Source organism: Pipistrellus hanaki, assembly GCF_964339955.1.
Source record: "Pipistrellus hanaki genome assembly, chromosome: 12".
Classification (NCBI taxonomy): Eukaryota; Metazoa; Chordata; class Mammalia; order Chiroptera; family Vespertilionidae; genus Pipistrellus; species Pipistrellus hanaki.
The window spans coordinates 59,156,343-59,175,089 of NC_140514.1; the positions used below are offsets into that span (position 1 = coordinate 59,156,343).

An 18,747-nucleotide genomic window follows, 5' to 3' on the forward strand; every position below is an offset into this window, starting at 1 on the left:
AGAAGATAAATTTACCTTTATTACACAGAGCCTACGCGGTTTACTGGACATGTCTATAATTGGAGAGAAAGTGGCATAGGCTGTATATTAAATGTTCCTCTGGATTTATTGCCCATTGTAGTACAAATCGAACCACATCTGGTTTGGCTGTCCTTACCTTCCTGTGGAGACTTTTACTCACGAGAACACAGCCGAAGGCCAACCTCTCAGGCTGAGGGTGAGATGTGCCTTCTGTGCAGTGTGTCTCTGACACCAGAGTAAGCCTTTAGGCAGGAGAGCTAGACTGCAGGCAAAGGGATGTCGTTCTAGAAAATCATTTCACAAGGCAGTCAACTTGTACGTTGTTTATTTTAAGAATAAAGAAATCTTATAAGCATCCAGCCCTGCCCTGTACAGTGCAATAGGCACTAGCCACATGTAGTTATGCATATGTGAATTTAAATTAAGTAAGTTCTATTGAATATTAGTTTCTCAGTCTAGAGCTTAATAGCCACATGTGACCAGTGACTTCAGGATTAACACATATTGAGCACATTTTCACCATCACTGAACATTCCATTAGAAACCACTGGTCTAAGTGCAAAGACAGGTTTTGGTACCAGAGGATCAAAAATCAAGTTAGTGTAAAGACTCCTCTTCTGTAATAGGAACAGAAAGAAGACAAGGATTCGAAAGGAAGAGTTATGACCTATGGATTCTGTTGATTTGTTATAAATGATATACGTTAATACAAAGAAATTGTTAGCTATAAACTGACAAGCATGTATAACTCACAATTACATACGGGCCTATAGAAGCGGACACAGTACTTCCAGGCCTTTTTCATTGCCCCTTTGGGAGCCTAAAGAGGCATTTCCCTCAGCCCCACTCCTCTCAGAACTGAACATCACAGATGTGTTTGTCCGTGCACTATGGCCCTTTGAGGGCCACAAACCCTTGCAACGGCTAAGCCTTTCTTGGTATTATATGCCCCAAATAAAATAAACATGGATATTTTCCTGATTTGATGGTAGAGGTGGATTTTAGGGGGAAAAAATAGTGAAAACAGATAAACAGTTATAAATTTGACCAAACAAAAAAATAACAAAATCTTTACCAAAGGATTTCCATAAACAAAAATGAGATGAAAGCAAGGAACACCGAGGGTTTTTGGAGTAGTTCCATGTGTGATAGAGATGTTGCAATGGTGCCAGTAAGTCACAGGCAGTAGGGATAACCAGCAGTTCTTAAAGGCAAATGAGCACTAAGCTTATAAAAACGTGTCAATTCACCATTAATTCAAGAAATACAGGCAGAGATGTGAGTGTCGGCACTGACTGAAGGGGGGGGGGGAGGGGGGCCTGGGGTGGATGCATGGCTCCCTGCTGGGTGAGTGGGAAGTGCAGTCTTGGGTGGGTGAGAGGGGCTGGCTTAGAGAGTGTACAATATTGAAGTACAAGACCACTATGCTTATTGGAATAGTAATCAAAGTAATAAAAATTAGGAACAGGTGGTCCTTAGCACCAGGGAAATGTGGCAGTGCTGAGCAGCCACAGAGGAGCCTATTCTGGAAGGCTAATCGTGTGAGCCAACATTGCCAGCACAGTAATAGTTTCAAATAGCGATAATAACACCCCATTTAGTAATCGCATGTGTAACAGAGAAAGTAAGGAATGAGATACGTAACGTTGCTAATAGTGGTTATTTCTAGGTGGGAAGTGGAAGGGTGATTTTCCTTTCTCTTTGTGCTTTCCTATAATTTAAAATTCTTATCCAGTAGCCATTTGTTAATATGTATAAATGGATCACATAAAAATTCATTAATGTTAGGCTTTAAAATACACTGCTTCGCAGGATCCCAGCTACAGTTGGTGTGCAATGTCACCAGCCATTACATTAACAATGTCTACTGGAAGTGGAAAGGGTTGCTAATTAATGATGAAGACCCAGTGCTGGTGCAAGACTACGTACAGTAAGTATGCTGAGTGCCAGCCACAGCAGAGACATTTTGATGTTAAATCGCATATCATATTAATACTTTTACATTCTTGATGGTTTAACCTAATAGCAAAAGTTACTTGGCAGTTGATTGATTCTTAACACTTTGCCACCCATATTGAGCTTTGTAAAGCTAAACAGGACTTACAAGAGCTTGTACATCTACAATAATAAAAGAGAAAGATGCAAATTGACCATACCTCTGTGACACCCACCATCCAATCAGGAATTGGTATGCAAATTAGCCTGACAAATATGGCAGGTTAGTTTGCATAGGCAGGCATCAAGCAGCCAGGGGCAGGGTGGTGCCAAGTGGCCTGGGTCCCAGGGATGGGCGACAAGCACACAGCCTCCTCATACTATTGCTGGCCCTGGGAGGCAAGGGCAGCCTTGCCAAGCCACACCTTTAGGCTCCTGGGACCATCAGCGACTGTGCAGCTTGACAGCAGACAGTGGGGCCTGCTTGGCTGTAGCTGTGGCAACCCGTGAGCAGGCAAGTGGACCTGCAGACAGCACCCAGCTGGGCCTGCTTGCCCATTGCCATGGTGTGGAGCAGGCAGGCCCCGCAGAGAGCTGAGAACCATGGGGAATGGGCCTAATCCATCAGGAGGGCATTCCCTGAGGGCTCTCCTGGATTGGAGAGGGTGCAGGTCTGTCGGGCTGAGGGACTCCACCTCCCCCATGCACAAATTTCATGTACTGGGCCTCTATTTTAAATAAAAATGCATGTCATCGTGGTGCAAATTCAGGACCACTTGGATGGCTTTCTGTTATATTAGTTACATATGTTGCAACATTCTGGTGAAGCAATCTTCATGTTATTCCACTTTTTATTAAGTAATCTAAAAAGGACGCATAACATGGGGCCGAGAATCATGCCCTCCACTTCCCAAGTCCCAGGGGCTCTTTAACCTCTCTAGGGATAAACTCCTGACTCCTTAGCATCACCTTCAGACCCTTTGCCATCTGCCTGCTCTACTCTTGTTCATATGTTCTTTTCTGTGCCACATGAGACAAAATGCATATGTTCATATTTTTCTTTTTGGAAGCTGGTGATTTTTATTCATTTCTATTGATTTCTCTCCTACTGAGTCTTTTTTTAAAATTTAAAAAAAAAAAAATGCATTTTATTGATTTTTCACAGAGAGGAAGGGAGAGAGATAGAGAGCTAGAAACGTCGATGAGAGAGAAACATCAACCAGCTGCCTCTTGCACACCCACTACTGGGGATGTGCCCGCAACCAATGTGCATGCCCCTGACCAGAATTGAACCTGGGACCTCCCAGTCCGCAGACCGACACTCTACCACTGAGCCAAACCGGTTTCGGTGTCTCCTACTGAGTTTTTTAACAGTAGTGAACTTAGGTCCACAACATCTCGATCAGTGTTTCTAACAGCCTGATTGTTATACCTGTGTGTAGGCTGGTGATTGTTTCTGCCGTAATTTATGCAACAAATAAAGAGAAAAACAATGCATGTGTCTTATTTGTTGTTAATGCAGTTTACTTAAAACAACTTCTTTCTTTCTTTCTTTCTCTCTCTCTCTCTCTTGAACAGAGTGGAAAATCCTTCATCCAAAAATGCGAATACAGTCATCCTAATGCTTAATATTTCAAAAGTGAAAAGTGAATTTTATCTATATCCATTTACCTGCATAGCCAAGAATAAATATGGTATAAATTCAGCATATGTCCAATTCATACACCCAGGTAAACAATAAAACTTTATTGGAAATGCGCCTTTATGTTACCAGGGTAGGATTCTGTGACCTGGAGGTCTGCAATGCCATTCCCTCTGCCCAGAATGCTCTGGGATTCCTGTTAACCTGGATAACATCGTCCTTCTTCCACTTCTCGACTGAACTGTTTCTTTGCCAGGGAGCCTTTCTGTCCTGTTCTCTGCCAAAACAGAGGAGGTGAGGGCACTAGCACTCTAGGTCCCCACCCTCCACAGGAGTTGTCATACTTAGTTTTCTTTACTTGGCTGTAAATTCTGCAGTGCTGCAGACCATTTATCTTCCTAACTATTCTATCTCCAGGACTAGTAGCAATTTCAGTCTGGTCGTGGTAGGTATCTGATGCATATTTTAGGTGAATGATGAATGTGCAGGGGAAGTTTAAAGGTTTTTAAAATTTTTTTTTATTGATTTCAGAGAGGAAAAGAGAGATAGAAACATCAATAATGAGAGAGAATCATCGATCGGCTGCTTCCTGCATTGCCTCCCCTCCCCCAGCCCCGCTACTGGGGATCAAGCCCACAATCCGGGCATGTGCTCTTGACCCAAATCAAACCCAGATCCTTCAGTCCATAGGCCAATGCTCTATTCACTAAACCAAAACAGCCAACTATAGGGGAAGTTTAAATATCCACTTTCCAGAGAGTCAGAAGTTATTGATTTTCATGAGTTGTATAATCTTAAGACACAGTATTGAGAGTATTTGTGAAATAATTTAAGATTATTTGTAGTTAAAATAGGGTATTTATAAATGTGTACATGCAAGAAATTCTGAACAAACCATTAGACTTAATAAATTTAGCAAGATAACTAATCTCTATATGTGTAGTATTTCTATGTATATCTATAAATACCAACAACAAGCCAATAGAATTAATTTAAAAGATATCATTTACAGTAGCATCAAAAATTATCAAAGACAGGAATAAGCTAGCAAAAGCGGTTCAAGAGCTCTGTAATACAAACTAAAGAAACAATAATATCATTGAGTGAATTGGAGAATATCTCAATAGATGGAGGAATATACAATGTTCATGGATTGAGACTCAATATTATAAAGATGTTAGTTGTCCCCAAGTGAATTTATAGATTAAAAACCATCCCACTCAAAATCTCAGCACTGTCTGTGCAAGTATGGGTGTGTGTGTGTGTGTGTGTGTGTGTGTGTGTGTGTGTGTTGTGGACAGGCTTATTCTAAAAGTCATATGGAAATGTAGAGTCAAGAACAGCCAAGATAGTCTTAAATAAAAATGACAAGTTTATAAGATTTATACTATAGATACCATGATCTTGTATGAAGTTAAAGTTGTGAAGATTGTAAATATAACCAATCAAATGAACCAATTAGCTATTGGTCTAGAAAATGGTATATCTTGATTTCTACTTTCTACCCAAATTAATTGCAGATGGGTCAAAGACATAAATTGAAAAAGTAAAATAAGAGAGCTTTTAGGTTCTCTTTTTCTTTTAAAGAATATGTTTTGTTTTGTTTTTGTCTTTTTAGTGAGAGAGGAAGGAAGAGGGAGAATGAGATAGAAACAACAATGAGAGAGAACACTGATTGGCTGCTTCCTGTATGCACCCCTCACCAAGGCTGCAACCTAGGCATGTGCCCCGACTGGGAATTGTACTGATGGCCTCTTGGTGCATGAGTTGATGCTCAACCACTGAGCCCATTGTCTGGGCAGGTTCTTTTTCTTGATGCCTACATATCCCTGACATTTATTTATTTTTTATTTTTAAAAAAATCTTTATTGTTGAGAGTATTACAGATACCCCCTTGCACCGCCCTCCTCCCCCATTGCCCCAGCTCACACCCCACTCCAGGCCTTCACCACCCTTTTGTCTGTGTCCATAGGTAATGCATACATGCATATAAGATCTTTGGTTAATCTCTTTCTGTCCCCCTTCCCTCTGAGATTCATTCGTCAGTCTATTCCATGTTTCCATGCCTCTGGTTCTATTTTATTCATCAGTCTATTTTGTTTATTAGATTCCTTGTTATGTACTTTGACTTGTAGATTTAATTGTTGATACATATGTATTTGTTGCCATTTTATTGTTCATATTCTTCTTTCCTTCTCTTCTTTCTCCTTCTCCTTCTTCCTTTTTCTCTTCCTCTTCTTAAAGAATGCCCTTCAGCATTTCATATAATACTGGTTTGGTGGTGATGAATTCCTTTAGCTTTTTCTGGTCTGTGAAGCTCTTTATCTGATCCTCAATTCTAAATGATAGTATTTCTGGGTAGACTAATTTGGTTGTAGGTCCTTACTGTTCATCACTTTGAATATTTCTTGCCACTTTCTTCTGGCCTGCAGAGTTTCTGTTGAGAAATTAGCTGATAGTCATATGGGTGCTCCCTTGTAGGTAATTAACTGCTTTTCTCTTGCTGCTTTTAAGGTTTTCTCTTTGTCTTTAACCCTTGATATTCTAATTATGATGTGTCTTGGTCTGGGACTCTTTGGGATCTCTTTATTGGGACTCTCTGTGCTTCTTGAACTTACAAGTCTGTTTCTTTCACCAGGTAGGGAAGTTTTCTGTCATTATTTCTTCAAATGGGTTTTCAGTATCTTTGTCTCTCTCTTCTCTCTCTGGCACCCCATAATGTGAATGATGATACTCTTGAAGTTATCTCAGAGACTTCTTACACTATCTTCATATTTTTTAGATTCTTTTTTGTTGTTGTTGCTGTTGTTCATATTGGGTGTTTTTTGCCTCCTTATATTCCAAATCATTGATTAGACCACATGTGTCAAACACAAGGCCCGCGGGCCAAATCCAGCCCGCCAGGCCTTGCAATGTGGCCCGCACCGCGCTGTCATCACTGCACTCCACTGTCAGTTTATGACATTGTCAGTTTATGACTGTTCAGTGAACCATTCGGCCCGCGATTTAGGCTGGATTTCGATTGAGTTCGACACCCCTAGATTAGACTATCAGAATCATCTAATCTACTATTGAATCTCTGTAAATTATTATTTATTTTAGTTAGTGTGTGCTTCATTTCTTTTTTAATGTTAAATTATTTATTTATAAAAAATACAATGGGATAAGTTTATGCTGAGAAATTCAGCAATAAATATAGTTGAAAAGAGAGCAAGTCTACACCAATACACTGGCACAATAGGGAGAGCACACGCACCATCCAGACCCACATGCCTGCAGGCCCACTGTACACACTCCTTGAGAAATGCCACTCAGAAAAGGTCTCTCACTCAGGTGAGAGAATGAGGACTCATATCATCACCAATGCATTCAGATCATTAGCAAGCAATACTGTAGAAACATCAATCTGTGAATGACTAAAATGCTGCATCTTCAGTTTAGTTGGCGGACACCACCTTTAGTTTAATTTCTGACTGGTCCTTTTTTATGTCTTTGATGCTCTCACTAAGGTTCTTGAAAGTCTCACTGTGCTCCTTGAATCTATCATTAAGATCCTTGAGCAACCTTATAACCATTGTTTTGAATTCTGTATTTAGTAGTTTGCATGCTTCCACTTCATTTATTTCTTTTTCTGGAGATTTCTTCTGTTCTCTCATTTGTAACATGTTCCTTTGTCTCTGCATTTTGACTGCTCCTCTGTGTTTGTTTCTATGTATTAGGTAAAGCTGCTATGTGTCCTGGAATTGGTAAAGTGGCCCTGTGTAGTAGGTGTCCTGTAGGGCCCAGTGGCTCAGCCTTCCCAGGCACCTGAGCTGGACACTCTAGGTGCACCCCTGTGTGGACTGAGTGCACAGTCTTTTTGTAGTTGAGCCTTGATTGCTGTTGGCATGACTGGGACGAATTGATCTCTAGGCCAATTGGCTGGGGACCAGCTGTGACTACAGTGGGAGAGCTGCTGTGCAGGCCACACCCCTGTGAAGCAGACTTGCTTCAGTAGGGCTTTGGTGCACACTGAGTATGTGTAGAGTTGTAATCTAGTTTGGTCTGAACCTGTCCACCAGGTGTACAGGCTCAGGGGCCTCCCAGGAGGTGCAAAGTCAGTCACTGCCTGGGGCCACTGGGTAGGAGCTACAGAGAGATCTGCAGATGGCTGCTACTTGGATTTGACTTGGAAGTGCCCAGGAGAGGTCAAGCTGTGAAGCAAGGAAGTCTTGGGCCTCTTATTGATAGGTTTGGGGCACGTTGATGCCAGATGCTGCTTGTTTAAGAGATTTTCCATTCATATGAATGGAAAAGTCACTGCAAACAGTTTGGGTGGCACTGCACATTGGATGGGGTGGGGTCTCAGAATTACCAGGGCAGAGCTAACAGTGTGAGCCTGACTGATGGAAATGAAGATATGGCTGTCAGTCAGTTTTGCAATGGGGAAGGTCCCAGCCTAGAAACAATGGCCTGTCTGGAAGAAAACTGCCCCTGAATTTCCAATCCAGTTCCTCTCTGAATGTCCCAGGTTCCTTTCAAGCTGCTGCTCTGGTGATGGAGCTCAGAGAAATAAAGTCTGAGTAAGTTTGTGCTCTGGCCCTTTAAGAAGAACATGTGGGTCTCCAGCTGCCTATGAGTCACTCAGCCACAATTCCCGCTGGTTTTACAACCTGAAGTTACAGGGACTTCTCCTCCCAGCTCTGTAACCCAGGGCTGCGGGTCTGGTGTGGGGCTGGGACCCCTTGATCCTCATGAGAAGCCTCCACAGAGATGATCTCCCTCCCGATTAAAACACGCCACACATGGGCGTTGTTGGACCAGCCCATTCCATGTCTCCACCCCTCCTACCATCTCAGTGTACTTTCATATTTACTTCTCTCATTGTAGGACTTCTAGTCAGCCACGTTTCAGGTAGTTCTGAATGATGGTGGTTCTGTATTTTAGTTGTAGTTTCAATGTTATTGTCCAAGGTGGTGAGTACCAGTGTTTACCTACACCACCCTCTTGGTTCTCCTCCGGACTGCTGACATTTGTATGTACCTTTCTTGTTTCTTCTTTTCTACCCTCTTCTCCTAATCTTTCTTTCACCTTCTTCCTACCCCCCCTTCCCCCCTTCCCGGTAATCAATCATTAGATGAATAATTAGCCAGTGAAGCCTGGAGAACATCGAAGTGTTAAGCATTCTATTGTATGTGACATCCCCAACTCTCTCTTTCCCCCTAGCCTTCACCTTTCCCACCTGACGCTGCTACCTCTAGGAACTTTTGCTGGCTTTTGAATAACTGAGACTTTTTTTTTTTTTTTTTTTTTTTTTTTTTTACCATAGAGTGCTCTAGAGCGTGGTCTTTGTTATTTTTCTATGAGATTGTATACTGTATTACTTAGGTGAACATTTAGTACAATGCACTGTAGTTTTTCTACATGGTATCCATTCTAGATGTCTTTGTACATTAATACCCATTACTAAGTGATAATGGATGGACTAATACTATCTGAGATTTGGGATTATAGCTAGTCCCAAATATGGTTTCTCTGGGATGGAGATGTTTAATTTGTTGTACTCAAATTTTTAATTCTTTTGGTTCTAATAAAAGTTTTTTCTCTTTTCTGCTTCAGTCCCCAATTTCCAGAAGCTCATAATTGGCATATTTGCCATGTTAACAGTAGTGATTACGAGCGTTGTTTTCATCTATAAAATCTTCAAGGTTGACATTGTACTTTGGTACAGGGATTCTTGCTATGATTTTTTCCCGAAAAAAGGTACAATTTTTATTTTATGCAACATTTTCTTGTTTAAGAGAGGGGATAGTTAAGAGATATATAAGATAACTAAGAGGGTTTTTACTTAAATTTTAAAATGAAATGTAACATATATAAAAATACTAGTTATTCTTATATATATAATTATAGTTTCATAACTGAACAGACTGACATTGTTTTCCAAGTTACTGCTCTAGGCTCATAGTGGTGGGTAAGTGGCATTTAGAGCATTTTCAAAAGCCCAGTTATTGAGGACCTGCTCTGTGCTGGCAGAAGACAGGTCAACCAAGATTTGCTATCACATCAAAGAAAGGACTCAATTTTCATGCGTGCACTCTCTCTTTTGTTTAAATCTTGCAAAAAAATGAATGCTGCCGCAATACATAGAAGGGAAAATGGTAGAACAGGGCACTGTGGTGTGGGGAGGGACATGAGGACTGGAGGCCCCCCGTGCAGAGGTGTAGGGAGCTGCATGTGGTGCCGTCAGTGACATTAGAACAGCTTTGCAGTAAATGTAACAGAGACAGGTGTGGGCACAGCACTCGGAAAGGTGTGCTGCGCTTTGTATTGAAACTTCATTTTTGCCATCATACGGAATAATCGTTCATTCTGAAGTGCATGTGTGCAATATCGACTTTTCCAAGCCTCGTGTTTTTCTTTGTGGTTCTAAAATGTCGCATTTCCCCTTCAGCTTCGGATGGAAAGACCTACGATGCGTACATCCTGTATCCGAAGACCCTTGGGGATGGGGCCACCTCTCACTCGGATGCTTTTGTGTTTAGGATCTTGCCTGAGGTCTTAGAAAAACAGTGTGGCTACAAGCTGTTCATTTACGGAAGGGATGACTACCCTGGGGAAGGTATGAGTGTAAAGGGAAAAGTAAAAGTCTCGTCTAGAAACTAATTTATTAGTTAATTGGTTTAATTCAATTGGTGTTCATCTTTCTGGGCGACTGGCATAGGCCCACATGTTTGACAATTTTAAGACCCTCTTCAGTGGTGCGTAATGATGATTTTCACACTATTTAATGCAAAGCATTTACTTTTCTCATATTTTGTTGAAGCAACGATTAAGTAAATTGTATTTCGTTTTGGGAAACGTAATTGCTAGTTAGATCTGAAAAATCTGAAAATTGCTTTACAGCCGATATAATAAAATAAAAGAGGAATAGGACAACCGGGTTAACAACAGAGTTTAAACTTCTACTGGAAGTGCTCTGAGTCCTAAGAGGACGCTCAGCTCCTGGGGCCAGTGTGTGAGCTGGTCTCTCAGCGGGACCCTCCTTTAGCCCTTAAGTAGGCTCCGAGGGTCAGGGGACAGGGGGCGGGTCCTTCTGGGGTTGAGTTTTGGAGAGAATGATTGTAAACAGACTGCGCTTACCATGCCGCTTCGTGTTTCTTAGACGTTGCTGAGGTCACGAATGAAAACATAAGGAAGAGCAGAAGGCTCATTATTGTTTTGGTCCGAGAAACATCGGGATTCAGCTGGCTGGGGAGTTCGTCCGAAGAGCAAATCGGGCTGTACAACGCCCTCGTTCAGGATGGGGTCAAGGTCATCCTGCTGGAGCTGGAGAAGATCCAGGACTATGAGAAAATGCCCGAGTCCATTCAGTTCCTCAGGCGGAAGCAGGGGGCCATCCGCTGGCCCGGGGATTGGACGGCGGGGACGCCCCAGTCCGCAAAGACAAGGTTCTGGAAGCAGGTCCGGTACCACATGCCGGCACAGCAGCCCCTGCGGCACCGCGCAGGCCGGCCCCAGGGAGAGCCCGCAGCGCCGGGCTGGCCGGTGCCTTGCTGATGCACACAGAGCCCTCGCGTGGCCCTGCACCGGGCCGGGAGCCGGGTTGTTGGGGAGCAGGCGGGTGGCCACAGCAGAGGAGGGGAAGGCCTTGCCCGGCCGCGCTGCCCTCGGACGTGAGCTGCCGAGAAAAGGCCCTGGGAGCGAGCAGCCCACAGCGCACTTAGCGAACACCAGCCACCGAGATGGACACCGCCGCCATCGGCTCCGGGACTGTGCCAGGCTAGGGATGGCCGGGCCCTCGATGCAGGGGGTGGGGAGACGAGTGGGAGAGCCGCCCACGGCCTGCGTGTCCATACACGCCCGCCAGCAGCAGCTCGAGCCTGAGCTTTGCCGTCAGACTGTAACGCTGCCATTGCAGCCACAGGCCGGAGAGTCCACGGCAGAGTTGCAGGAGGGACCTTCTGTGGTGCCCGGTGGCCATTCTGTCCACCCTCCGCATGCCACGGCTCTTTTCTTCCTCCTCCACGGGGCCACACAGACCCACAGGTCAGCTGCCCCTCAGCGCTGCTCTCCCCAGCCCGCCGGCGAGCAGAGCTGGTGCCCGGCGCCCACTGCCTGGCCCGCGGGGCTGGTCCAGCCGCGGCTCCAGGCCGGGCAGCGCTGTGAGCGCCGGCTGCTTCCCCGGCACCCCGCCTGGGCTGCGTGAGGTCACTCAGCCGCTGGCCGGTCTCCAGGCGGCGGGTGTGACCTCGGCCACGCTGTCCTCCCCGCCCCTCCTGAGGGAGAAACAGTGTTTCGCAGGTGGGGCCGAGCCCAGGCCCGCTGCTCATTCCTGTGAATGTCGGAACTAACAAGATCACGTTAGATTTTTATGGAAAAGCTCTGCCTCCGTGTATTCTTCCCTGAAGTGAAGGCATGTTGGTAAATAAGAAGGAGAGTAGGCTGTGCTCTCTGTGTAGAACATTTAAAACGGAGCAGCCCAGGACAGGTAGAGAAACGGCACTGCACCGCTGTGCGCGTCTGCTGAGGTCACCTGGACATGCAGGCCTTTGCTTTCTGTCTTTTTAATATTTAACATTATAGGGGAACACAAACTTCCATTGGTATTTTTTTCCTCAGAAGTAATCAGAACTGGACAGAAACAGATTCCCTGCCACCCCTTCCCACGCTCTCTGGGATGCCGTGGTGGGAGCCGCTGTTCCCACAGAGCGACTCTTTCCACTGCAGCCTCGGGCCCCAGCAGTGGGGGGTGTAAGGGGGTCTGTCCCCTCCCACAGGCGATCAGGTGCCTCACACCCTGCTGGGTGAGTGGCTCAGCTTAGAAATGCCTGCAGGAGTCCAGGAAGGCTACTCTGAGCCAGGAGCTGAGGTGCGGGCAGACACCAGGGCGGCCACGCCTGGCGGGGGAGGCACAGGGTGAACCCCGAGTTCCCTGGGAGCTGCCTCTGTTCTGCTGTTTCCCTCAAACCCTCCGTTGAGCCTGTCCTGCCAGGGCCTCCTCGCGAACTGGGCTCACTGCGCCCGACGGCAGTTTGCCAGCGAGTGCTCGGCGGTCGGCGCGGGCACGAAGGGGTCGCTCCAGTGCTGCTTGGCCTCCGGTTCTGCTTACCGCAGGTGTGTGACGGACACTGACAGTTACTCCTGTAACCGTAATGAGGAGGAGCTGCCGCAGAGTCCTGTGTATGAATGAGTCAGAGCAGATGGCAAATATATTTTTAGTGAAAACACCAATTCATGTACAGCGTGTATCATCGATCAGTGGGCTGTACTTGTTTTCTAATAAAATTATCAAAACCTGGCATTGAGGGCTCCGGTGGCAGTGTCTGTGCGCCCGCCTCCGGCTCACACCACGTGCCCGGCCAGACAGAGGGCGAGGGCACCTTCCCGGAGGGTCAGGGCCCGGAGCCCGCAGTGAGCCCCCCCACCAGGGCCTCGGGGCTCCCTCTGCTGCTCCTGTGCGGGGTGCAATGTATGGTGTGATTACTAACCTGTGCCGCCCAGCAAGGCGGGAGTGCGGACAGACTGGCACTTTTACAAAAGGTCTCTTGTTTTCCTCTTTGACCAGGAGGCAAACACAACAGGCACACGTGGTGTCACTGCAGCTCCAACAAGCAGACCTGGTGACAGCTCTTCCCTTCCAGCACCGGCAGGGCCTTTCTTCCGCTCAGAGCTGGCCCACCAAGGGCTAGTCAGCTAGAGTGGGCGGGGTCACCCTCAGCCCTGCCTCCCTCAGCCGTGCCTCCACCGTCCACATGGCATCAGCACTTGGTCCAACAATTTGAGCCCCAGTGTCCTCACCTATAAAGTGGACAAAACGCCTAATTCATAGCATTGTGTGAGGATTAAAGACAAGAAGTAGGTTATGAAATACACAGTGCCTAGCAAACAGCAGGTCCTCAGAAAATGGCAGCTTTGCTACTGGCAGTTCTATGCATAAACTTTGCTGTCTCCAGTCATAGCAGAAGAATGGGTAGAGAGGAGATAGAACTAGGGTGACCACTGACGCCACGGGAGGAGGCAACGCCACTGTGAAGCCGAGGACAGGGGAGAAGCCAGCACGACGCCCTGGTGAGGGCGCTGGGAGCTCGGGTCCCGCGGCCCAGGAGGTGGTCACTGGCCACTGATGGCTGGGCTGGCACTCGCACTGACCCTCTGCCAGCCCCAGCTCTAAAGGGTGTTTGATGGTCTAAATAGAAAAAAGATTGACACATTTCTAAGAGATTTTTTAATAAAAATGAATTTGTGCACTGGGCCTCTAGTTAGAACATAAAAATGTTAGAATCCGGTCTTCAGAAAGCTTGCCTATGCGCAGTTTCTCATGGAAGAATTCAGAAAGTTTTTCAGGATAGTATTTTGGTTGTTTTACAAACCAATGTATCAACAAACAGGAAAGTCAATACAGCCATCTGAAAGTCTTACTTTTGTTGTGAGGCTCTTTATTCCTCTTTTTATCAGATAACTGTTCCTTACAATAGCTTTCACGTTCTTGTTGTCTTTAGAATAACTTCTCCAACTGGTGGGAGGAGACCTGAGTATAATAAATTCTTGCACTGTCACAGTTTTGAAACTGGAGCAAAGCACTTGGTTATTTTGAATTTCAGTTTTCTAATCTGTAAAATGGGACTTCTAGTGTTTCAAGGTTTTATATGTGTCAAAGTCCCTGAACAGTAACTTAGGTGGAATCTCAAGACAAAATATATTTTCTTAATTTTAGCTCTTAGTCAGTACAGATAAAAGAAATTTTTATTTATCCAAAATGTGTCTTTTTTCAAATTCTAGGGTTTGGGATGTGGAGGGAGAGCAGGTTGTATAATCTTGGTGTTAACTTTTTAAAATGTTGATAGCTTTTACGTAATACAATTTTAGTGAGTTAATCCTGTCTTGGTATTTTGACATAATGGGCTCCCCAAATGTTAATTGAAGTATAATCATTATCATATATAAATAATAGAGAAGTAATATGCAAATTAACCCTCACAATGCTGTCACAAGATGGTGCCACCCACAGTGGGGGTGGGGCTGGTGGCTGACTTCTGCCACGGTTTCCACAGTCCCATGTGCACATGGTGGCCCTGAGCACAGCCCAGCGGTGGGGCATCAGGGTGGCACTCTAGGACTTGGGGCCATCCCATGGTGCACCAGCCATGCAGGGTGGGATTCTGGGACTCAGGGCGGTCCCATGGTGCTCAGGAGGGGGGATGGGTCTTGGGTCTCACGTGATTTTGTGTAAAGGGTCACTAGTCTTACCTAATAATAGACAAACACGTAAATTGACCATACCTTTGCTATGCTTATAGCCAATCAGAGTGACTATGCAAATTAACCCCCAAAAAGATGTCAGTTAATTTGCATACATAGACAACCAGGGCCTGTGTCCCAGGTACATCCTGGCACCCAGGTCACTGTGAGGTAAGGCATGGGCACAGAAAGCTGGAACTCCTCTCCTGCCCAAGAGGCTTTAGGCCTGGGCAGGGCCCAGCCCGTGATTGGTGTGAACTACAGAGGAAACACCTTTTCTAACTGCTCATTGGCTAAGCTCCCTGTGTGCCACTGGTAATATACTTAGTAACTTAGGTAATAAGAATCCAGAAAGGTGATCTAGGGTTTTTCCACCACACTTCTGGAGAAAAAAACAAAGATCTGCTGCTGGAGGGCTAAGGAATGTCATATCCTGCCCCAGCCAGTTTGACTCAGTGGATAGAGCCCTGGCCTGCCCACTGCAGGGTCTGGGTTTGATTCTGATTAAGGGCTTGTACCGAGGTTGCAGGCTCCTCCCTGGCTGGGGCCCAGGTCAGGGCTCATGCAGGAGGCAATCAATCAAAGTGTTCCTCTCACTTTGATGTTGCTCTCTGTCTTCCCTTTCTCTTCCACATTCTCTAAAAGTCAATGGAAATATATCTTCAGGTGAGGATAAAAACAAAAATAAAGAAATGCCATATCCTATGAAAGACACATCTTGAAAATGCCTAAAGAAAGTTGTCATTTTTTCTTGGTGAAGGGACTGGAGTCCGTGTTGATGAAAACACCTTGGTGTCTGTGGTGACTGGCAGTGGCTGTAGCAGCAGGGTGATGGGCCTGGTGCCTTCCCCTGATCAGCCCGGTTGCCTCCCACAAAGGGAGGCCAGACAGGGAGTGGGCCTAAGCTGTCAGCAGGACATCCCCTGAGGGCTCCCAGTATGTGAGAGGGGGCAGGTTGGGCTGAGGGACCCTCGACCCCAAATGTTAATTGAAGTATAATCATTATTATACAGTGAATTTCATGCACTGGGTTCCTAGTCCTATATAATAAAAGTCTAATATGCAAATTGTCCCCTTGGGAGTTTGACCCATGAGAGTTCGACTGCTCGCTATGACATGTACTGACCACCAGGGGGACAGCTTGAAACATAGGAAGGCCCCAGTTGGCAGCCAGAAGGCCCCAATCATCCCTGATTGCTGGCCAGGCTTAGGGACCCTATCCATGCATGAATTTCATGCACTGTGCCTCTACTACAATTATAAAATCAGAGATTTCTTCAAGCTAATTTGTCAGAAGAAAATCTTTTCCCTTTGGGGTCAATAATCTGTGTATGTGGCAATTGGCGTTGTGGAGCCCACAGAGGGAGTGGCCATTGGGGCAGAGAACAATCTGGGCCTTTGAGAAGTTCAGGGTAGTCAGGGTCACGTACCTATGACATGAGGCCATAATGTATCAAAAGAGATTTTATTCTGGGCACCTGGGTGCAGGTGGGCTGAGACAGAGAAAGGCATCAGAGAAGAGAACAGGGGGAGAGAGGTTTTTATTCATCCTTGCTGGCTGCAAGCCACTCTGCTGACAAGGGGTCTGGTCAGCCATGGTTCCTTCTATGCGGGGTGTCTCCTGCTTACCTGAACTATGCTGTGCTCAAGGCTTTCTGCAGGATCGCTGCTAAGCACAGTAAGTCTTTCTCTGCCCTGTTTTATTCTCTTTAACCCTTTCAACCTTGAAGGGGAAAGTTGTTTCTTTCTATTAAAAATGCACAGATGAATCATGAGAGTAAAAGGCAGTTGTAATTTATAAAAAAAGCTATGCCTGGAGAAATGAGCATGGGCACCCAGGTGGAAGGAACTATTTTTTTCTTTTTTTGTAATAACATATATTTACAACCAAAATATGAAGGTGTGTGTGTGAGAGAGAGGGGTCAGGGAGGGAGAGAGATTTAGGGAGAACAAGAGTTATAGGAAACGTATGACACTATTTAGAATGGTTATTAAACTTTGACACTGAAAACATGCCCATCTCAACTCATGTGCTCCAGTTTCCCCCAAGGATGGTATGCATGATTAGCGTTCCTCAGTCCTGGGCATTCCCTGGGCTCGAGCCCAGCGCTGAGGAGAGTCCCGAGGTTGCAGCAGCTCCTGGACCTGGGACAGAATTGAAGGACCTGCTGGCTCCTCACACCTGCCCAGTTGCTTCCAGATTTCTTCCCCCACAGAGCCTGTCTTCCTTGGAACACTTGGCCGGAGGTGACCCAGTGGCATGGTACGTGGGAGTGAGTGGAGGTGTTGGCTGGGAGGACATCAGGAATAACGTCGCAGGGTAAGCAGGAGGGAGTGAAAGGTAAGGGAGAGGCTCTTAGGAAGCTGGTATGTCATCCCTCTGCAAGTTGATTGTAGTAGAAACATTTCTTATGTAAACTGAAAAAAAACCTTTTTGTATTATGGAAACAATGTTAGTTGGAGAGAATGTAGAAATTTCTGAAAACTATAAGGAAGAAAAAGATCACTCAAATTCTAAAGATAAGTACTCACACTTCATTGTAGTCCTATAAATATAACTATCCTATCTAATAAAAGAGCACTATGCAAATTAACCATCAATCCACTATACCCACAAGCCCCTCCCACCAGCCACACCCACCAGCCAATCAGAGAGAGTATACAAATTAACCCCAACCAAAATGGCTGCAGCCATAGAGAGCAGAAGGGAGGCTTGGGTTTCCCTGGCAATGGAGGAAGCCAAGCTTTACACACACCCTGGCAGGGCAAGGCCTCCACTCAAGGGTACAAAGTTTCAATTACAGAAGGTAAATAAATTCCAACAGAAATGGTGGCAGCCACTGAGCTGGAAGAGCTGGAGGCTAAGGTTTCCCTGGGCAATGGAGGAAGCCAAGTTTCTGCAGCCCTGGCCGGGCCAGGCCTCCACTCCAGGCTACAAAGTTTTAATTATAGAAGATAAATAAATTCCAACAGAAATGGCTGCTTCCATGGAGCCAGCAGAAGGTGGGCTCCTCTCCAGGCTATAAAGTTTCAATTGTAGAAGATAAATAAAGCCCAGATACCAGGGCCTCTGCTTGGGTTGCCAGGGGGCGTGGCCAGCCTGCAAACCACCACAGGCCCCTTGCCAGGCACCCCACACCCCAAGGGAACACCCACCCTGATCTGGGACACCCTTCAGGGCAAACCAGCTGGCCCCCACCCATGCACCAGGCCTCTATCCTATCTAAGAGTAATATGCATATTGACCATCACTCCAACACACAAGATGGCTGCCCCCATGTGCCCTGTAGTTTCTGATGGGAAATGAGCTGACAGCCTTATGGGAACTCCTTTTCTCTTGCTGCCTTTAAGATTCTCTCTTTTTCTTTAATTTTTGGCATATTAATTATGCTGTGTCTGGGCATGGGCCTGTTTGGGTTCTTCTTGCTTGGGACTCTAGGCCTCCTGTACTTGTCTGACTTTTTACACCAGCAGGTTGTGGGTTTCTGCCATTATTTCTTCAAACATGTTCTCTATCCCTTGCTTACTGTTTTCTCCTTCTGGTACACCTGCTATGCAAATATTATCATGTTTCACATTGTTCCTCAGCTCACTTAACCTATTAACTGCCACCACCTCACACACCACAATATTTTTAATTTAATTTTAAAAATCATCTGACTCTGGAGTTGAATAAAGGATGTCATTTTTTCTGCTTGTGAGGTTCTTTGTTTGCTTATTTCTTCAACTGATGCCATTTATGGGGATTGAATCTTATTTGCACAAAATAATATATTAGAGGCCCGATGTGTGAAATTTGTGCACTGGGTGGGTAGGCAGGTAGGTCCCTCAGCGTGGCCTGTGTCCTGTCACAGTCCAAAAGCCCCATGATCAACCATCCCAACAGAGGGAGGCCCTGCCCACCTGCCCAACGCAGCCCGTCTGTTGGT

The 18,747-nt window shown here is 45.7% G+C and overlaps 1 protein-coding gene across 3 annotated transcripts in view; it reads left to right on the plus strand.

Annotated features, from left to right (window-relative positions):
- IL1R1 (interleukin 1 receptor type 1) overlaps positions 1-18,509 on the plus strand; it is a 57,002-nt gene extending 38,493 nt beyond the window's left edge. For all 3 annotated transcript variants that reach the window (XM_084900502.1, XM_084900503.1, XM_084900504.1), the window contains 5 exons: positions 1,834-1,951; positions 3,535-3,686; positions 9,197-9,340; positions 10,032-10,199; positions 10,743-18,509. In XM_084900502.1, the coding sequence (XP_084756628.1) occupies positions 1,834-1,951; positions 3,535-3,686; positions 9,197-9,340; positions 10,032-10,199; positions 10,743-11,137 (977 nt within the window). In that variant the 3' untranslated portion in view covers positions 11,138-18,509. The remainder of the gene's footprint in view (positions 1-1,833; positions 1,952-3,534; positions 3,687-9,196; positions 9,341-10,031; positions 10,200-10,742) is intronic.
- The last annotated feature ends 238 nt before the right edge of the window (positions 18,510-18,747 follow it).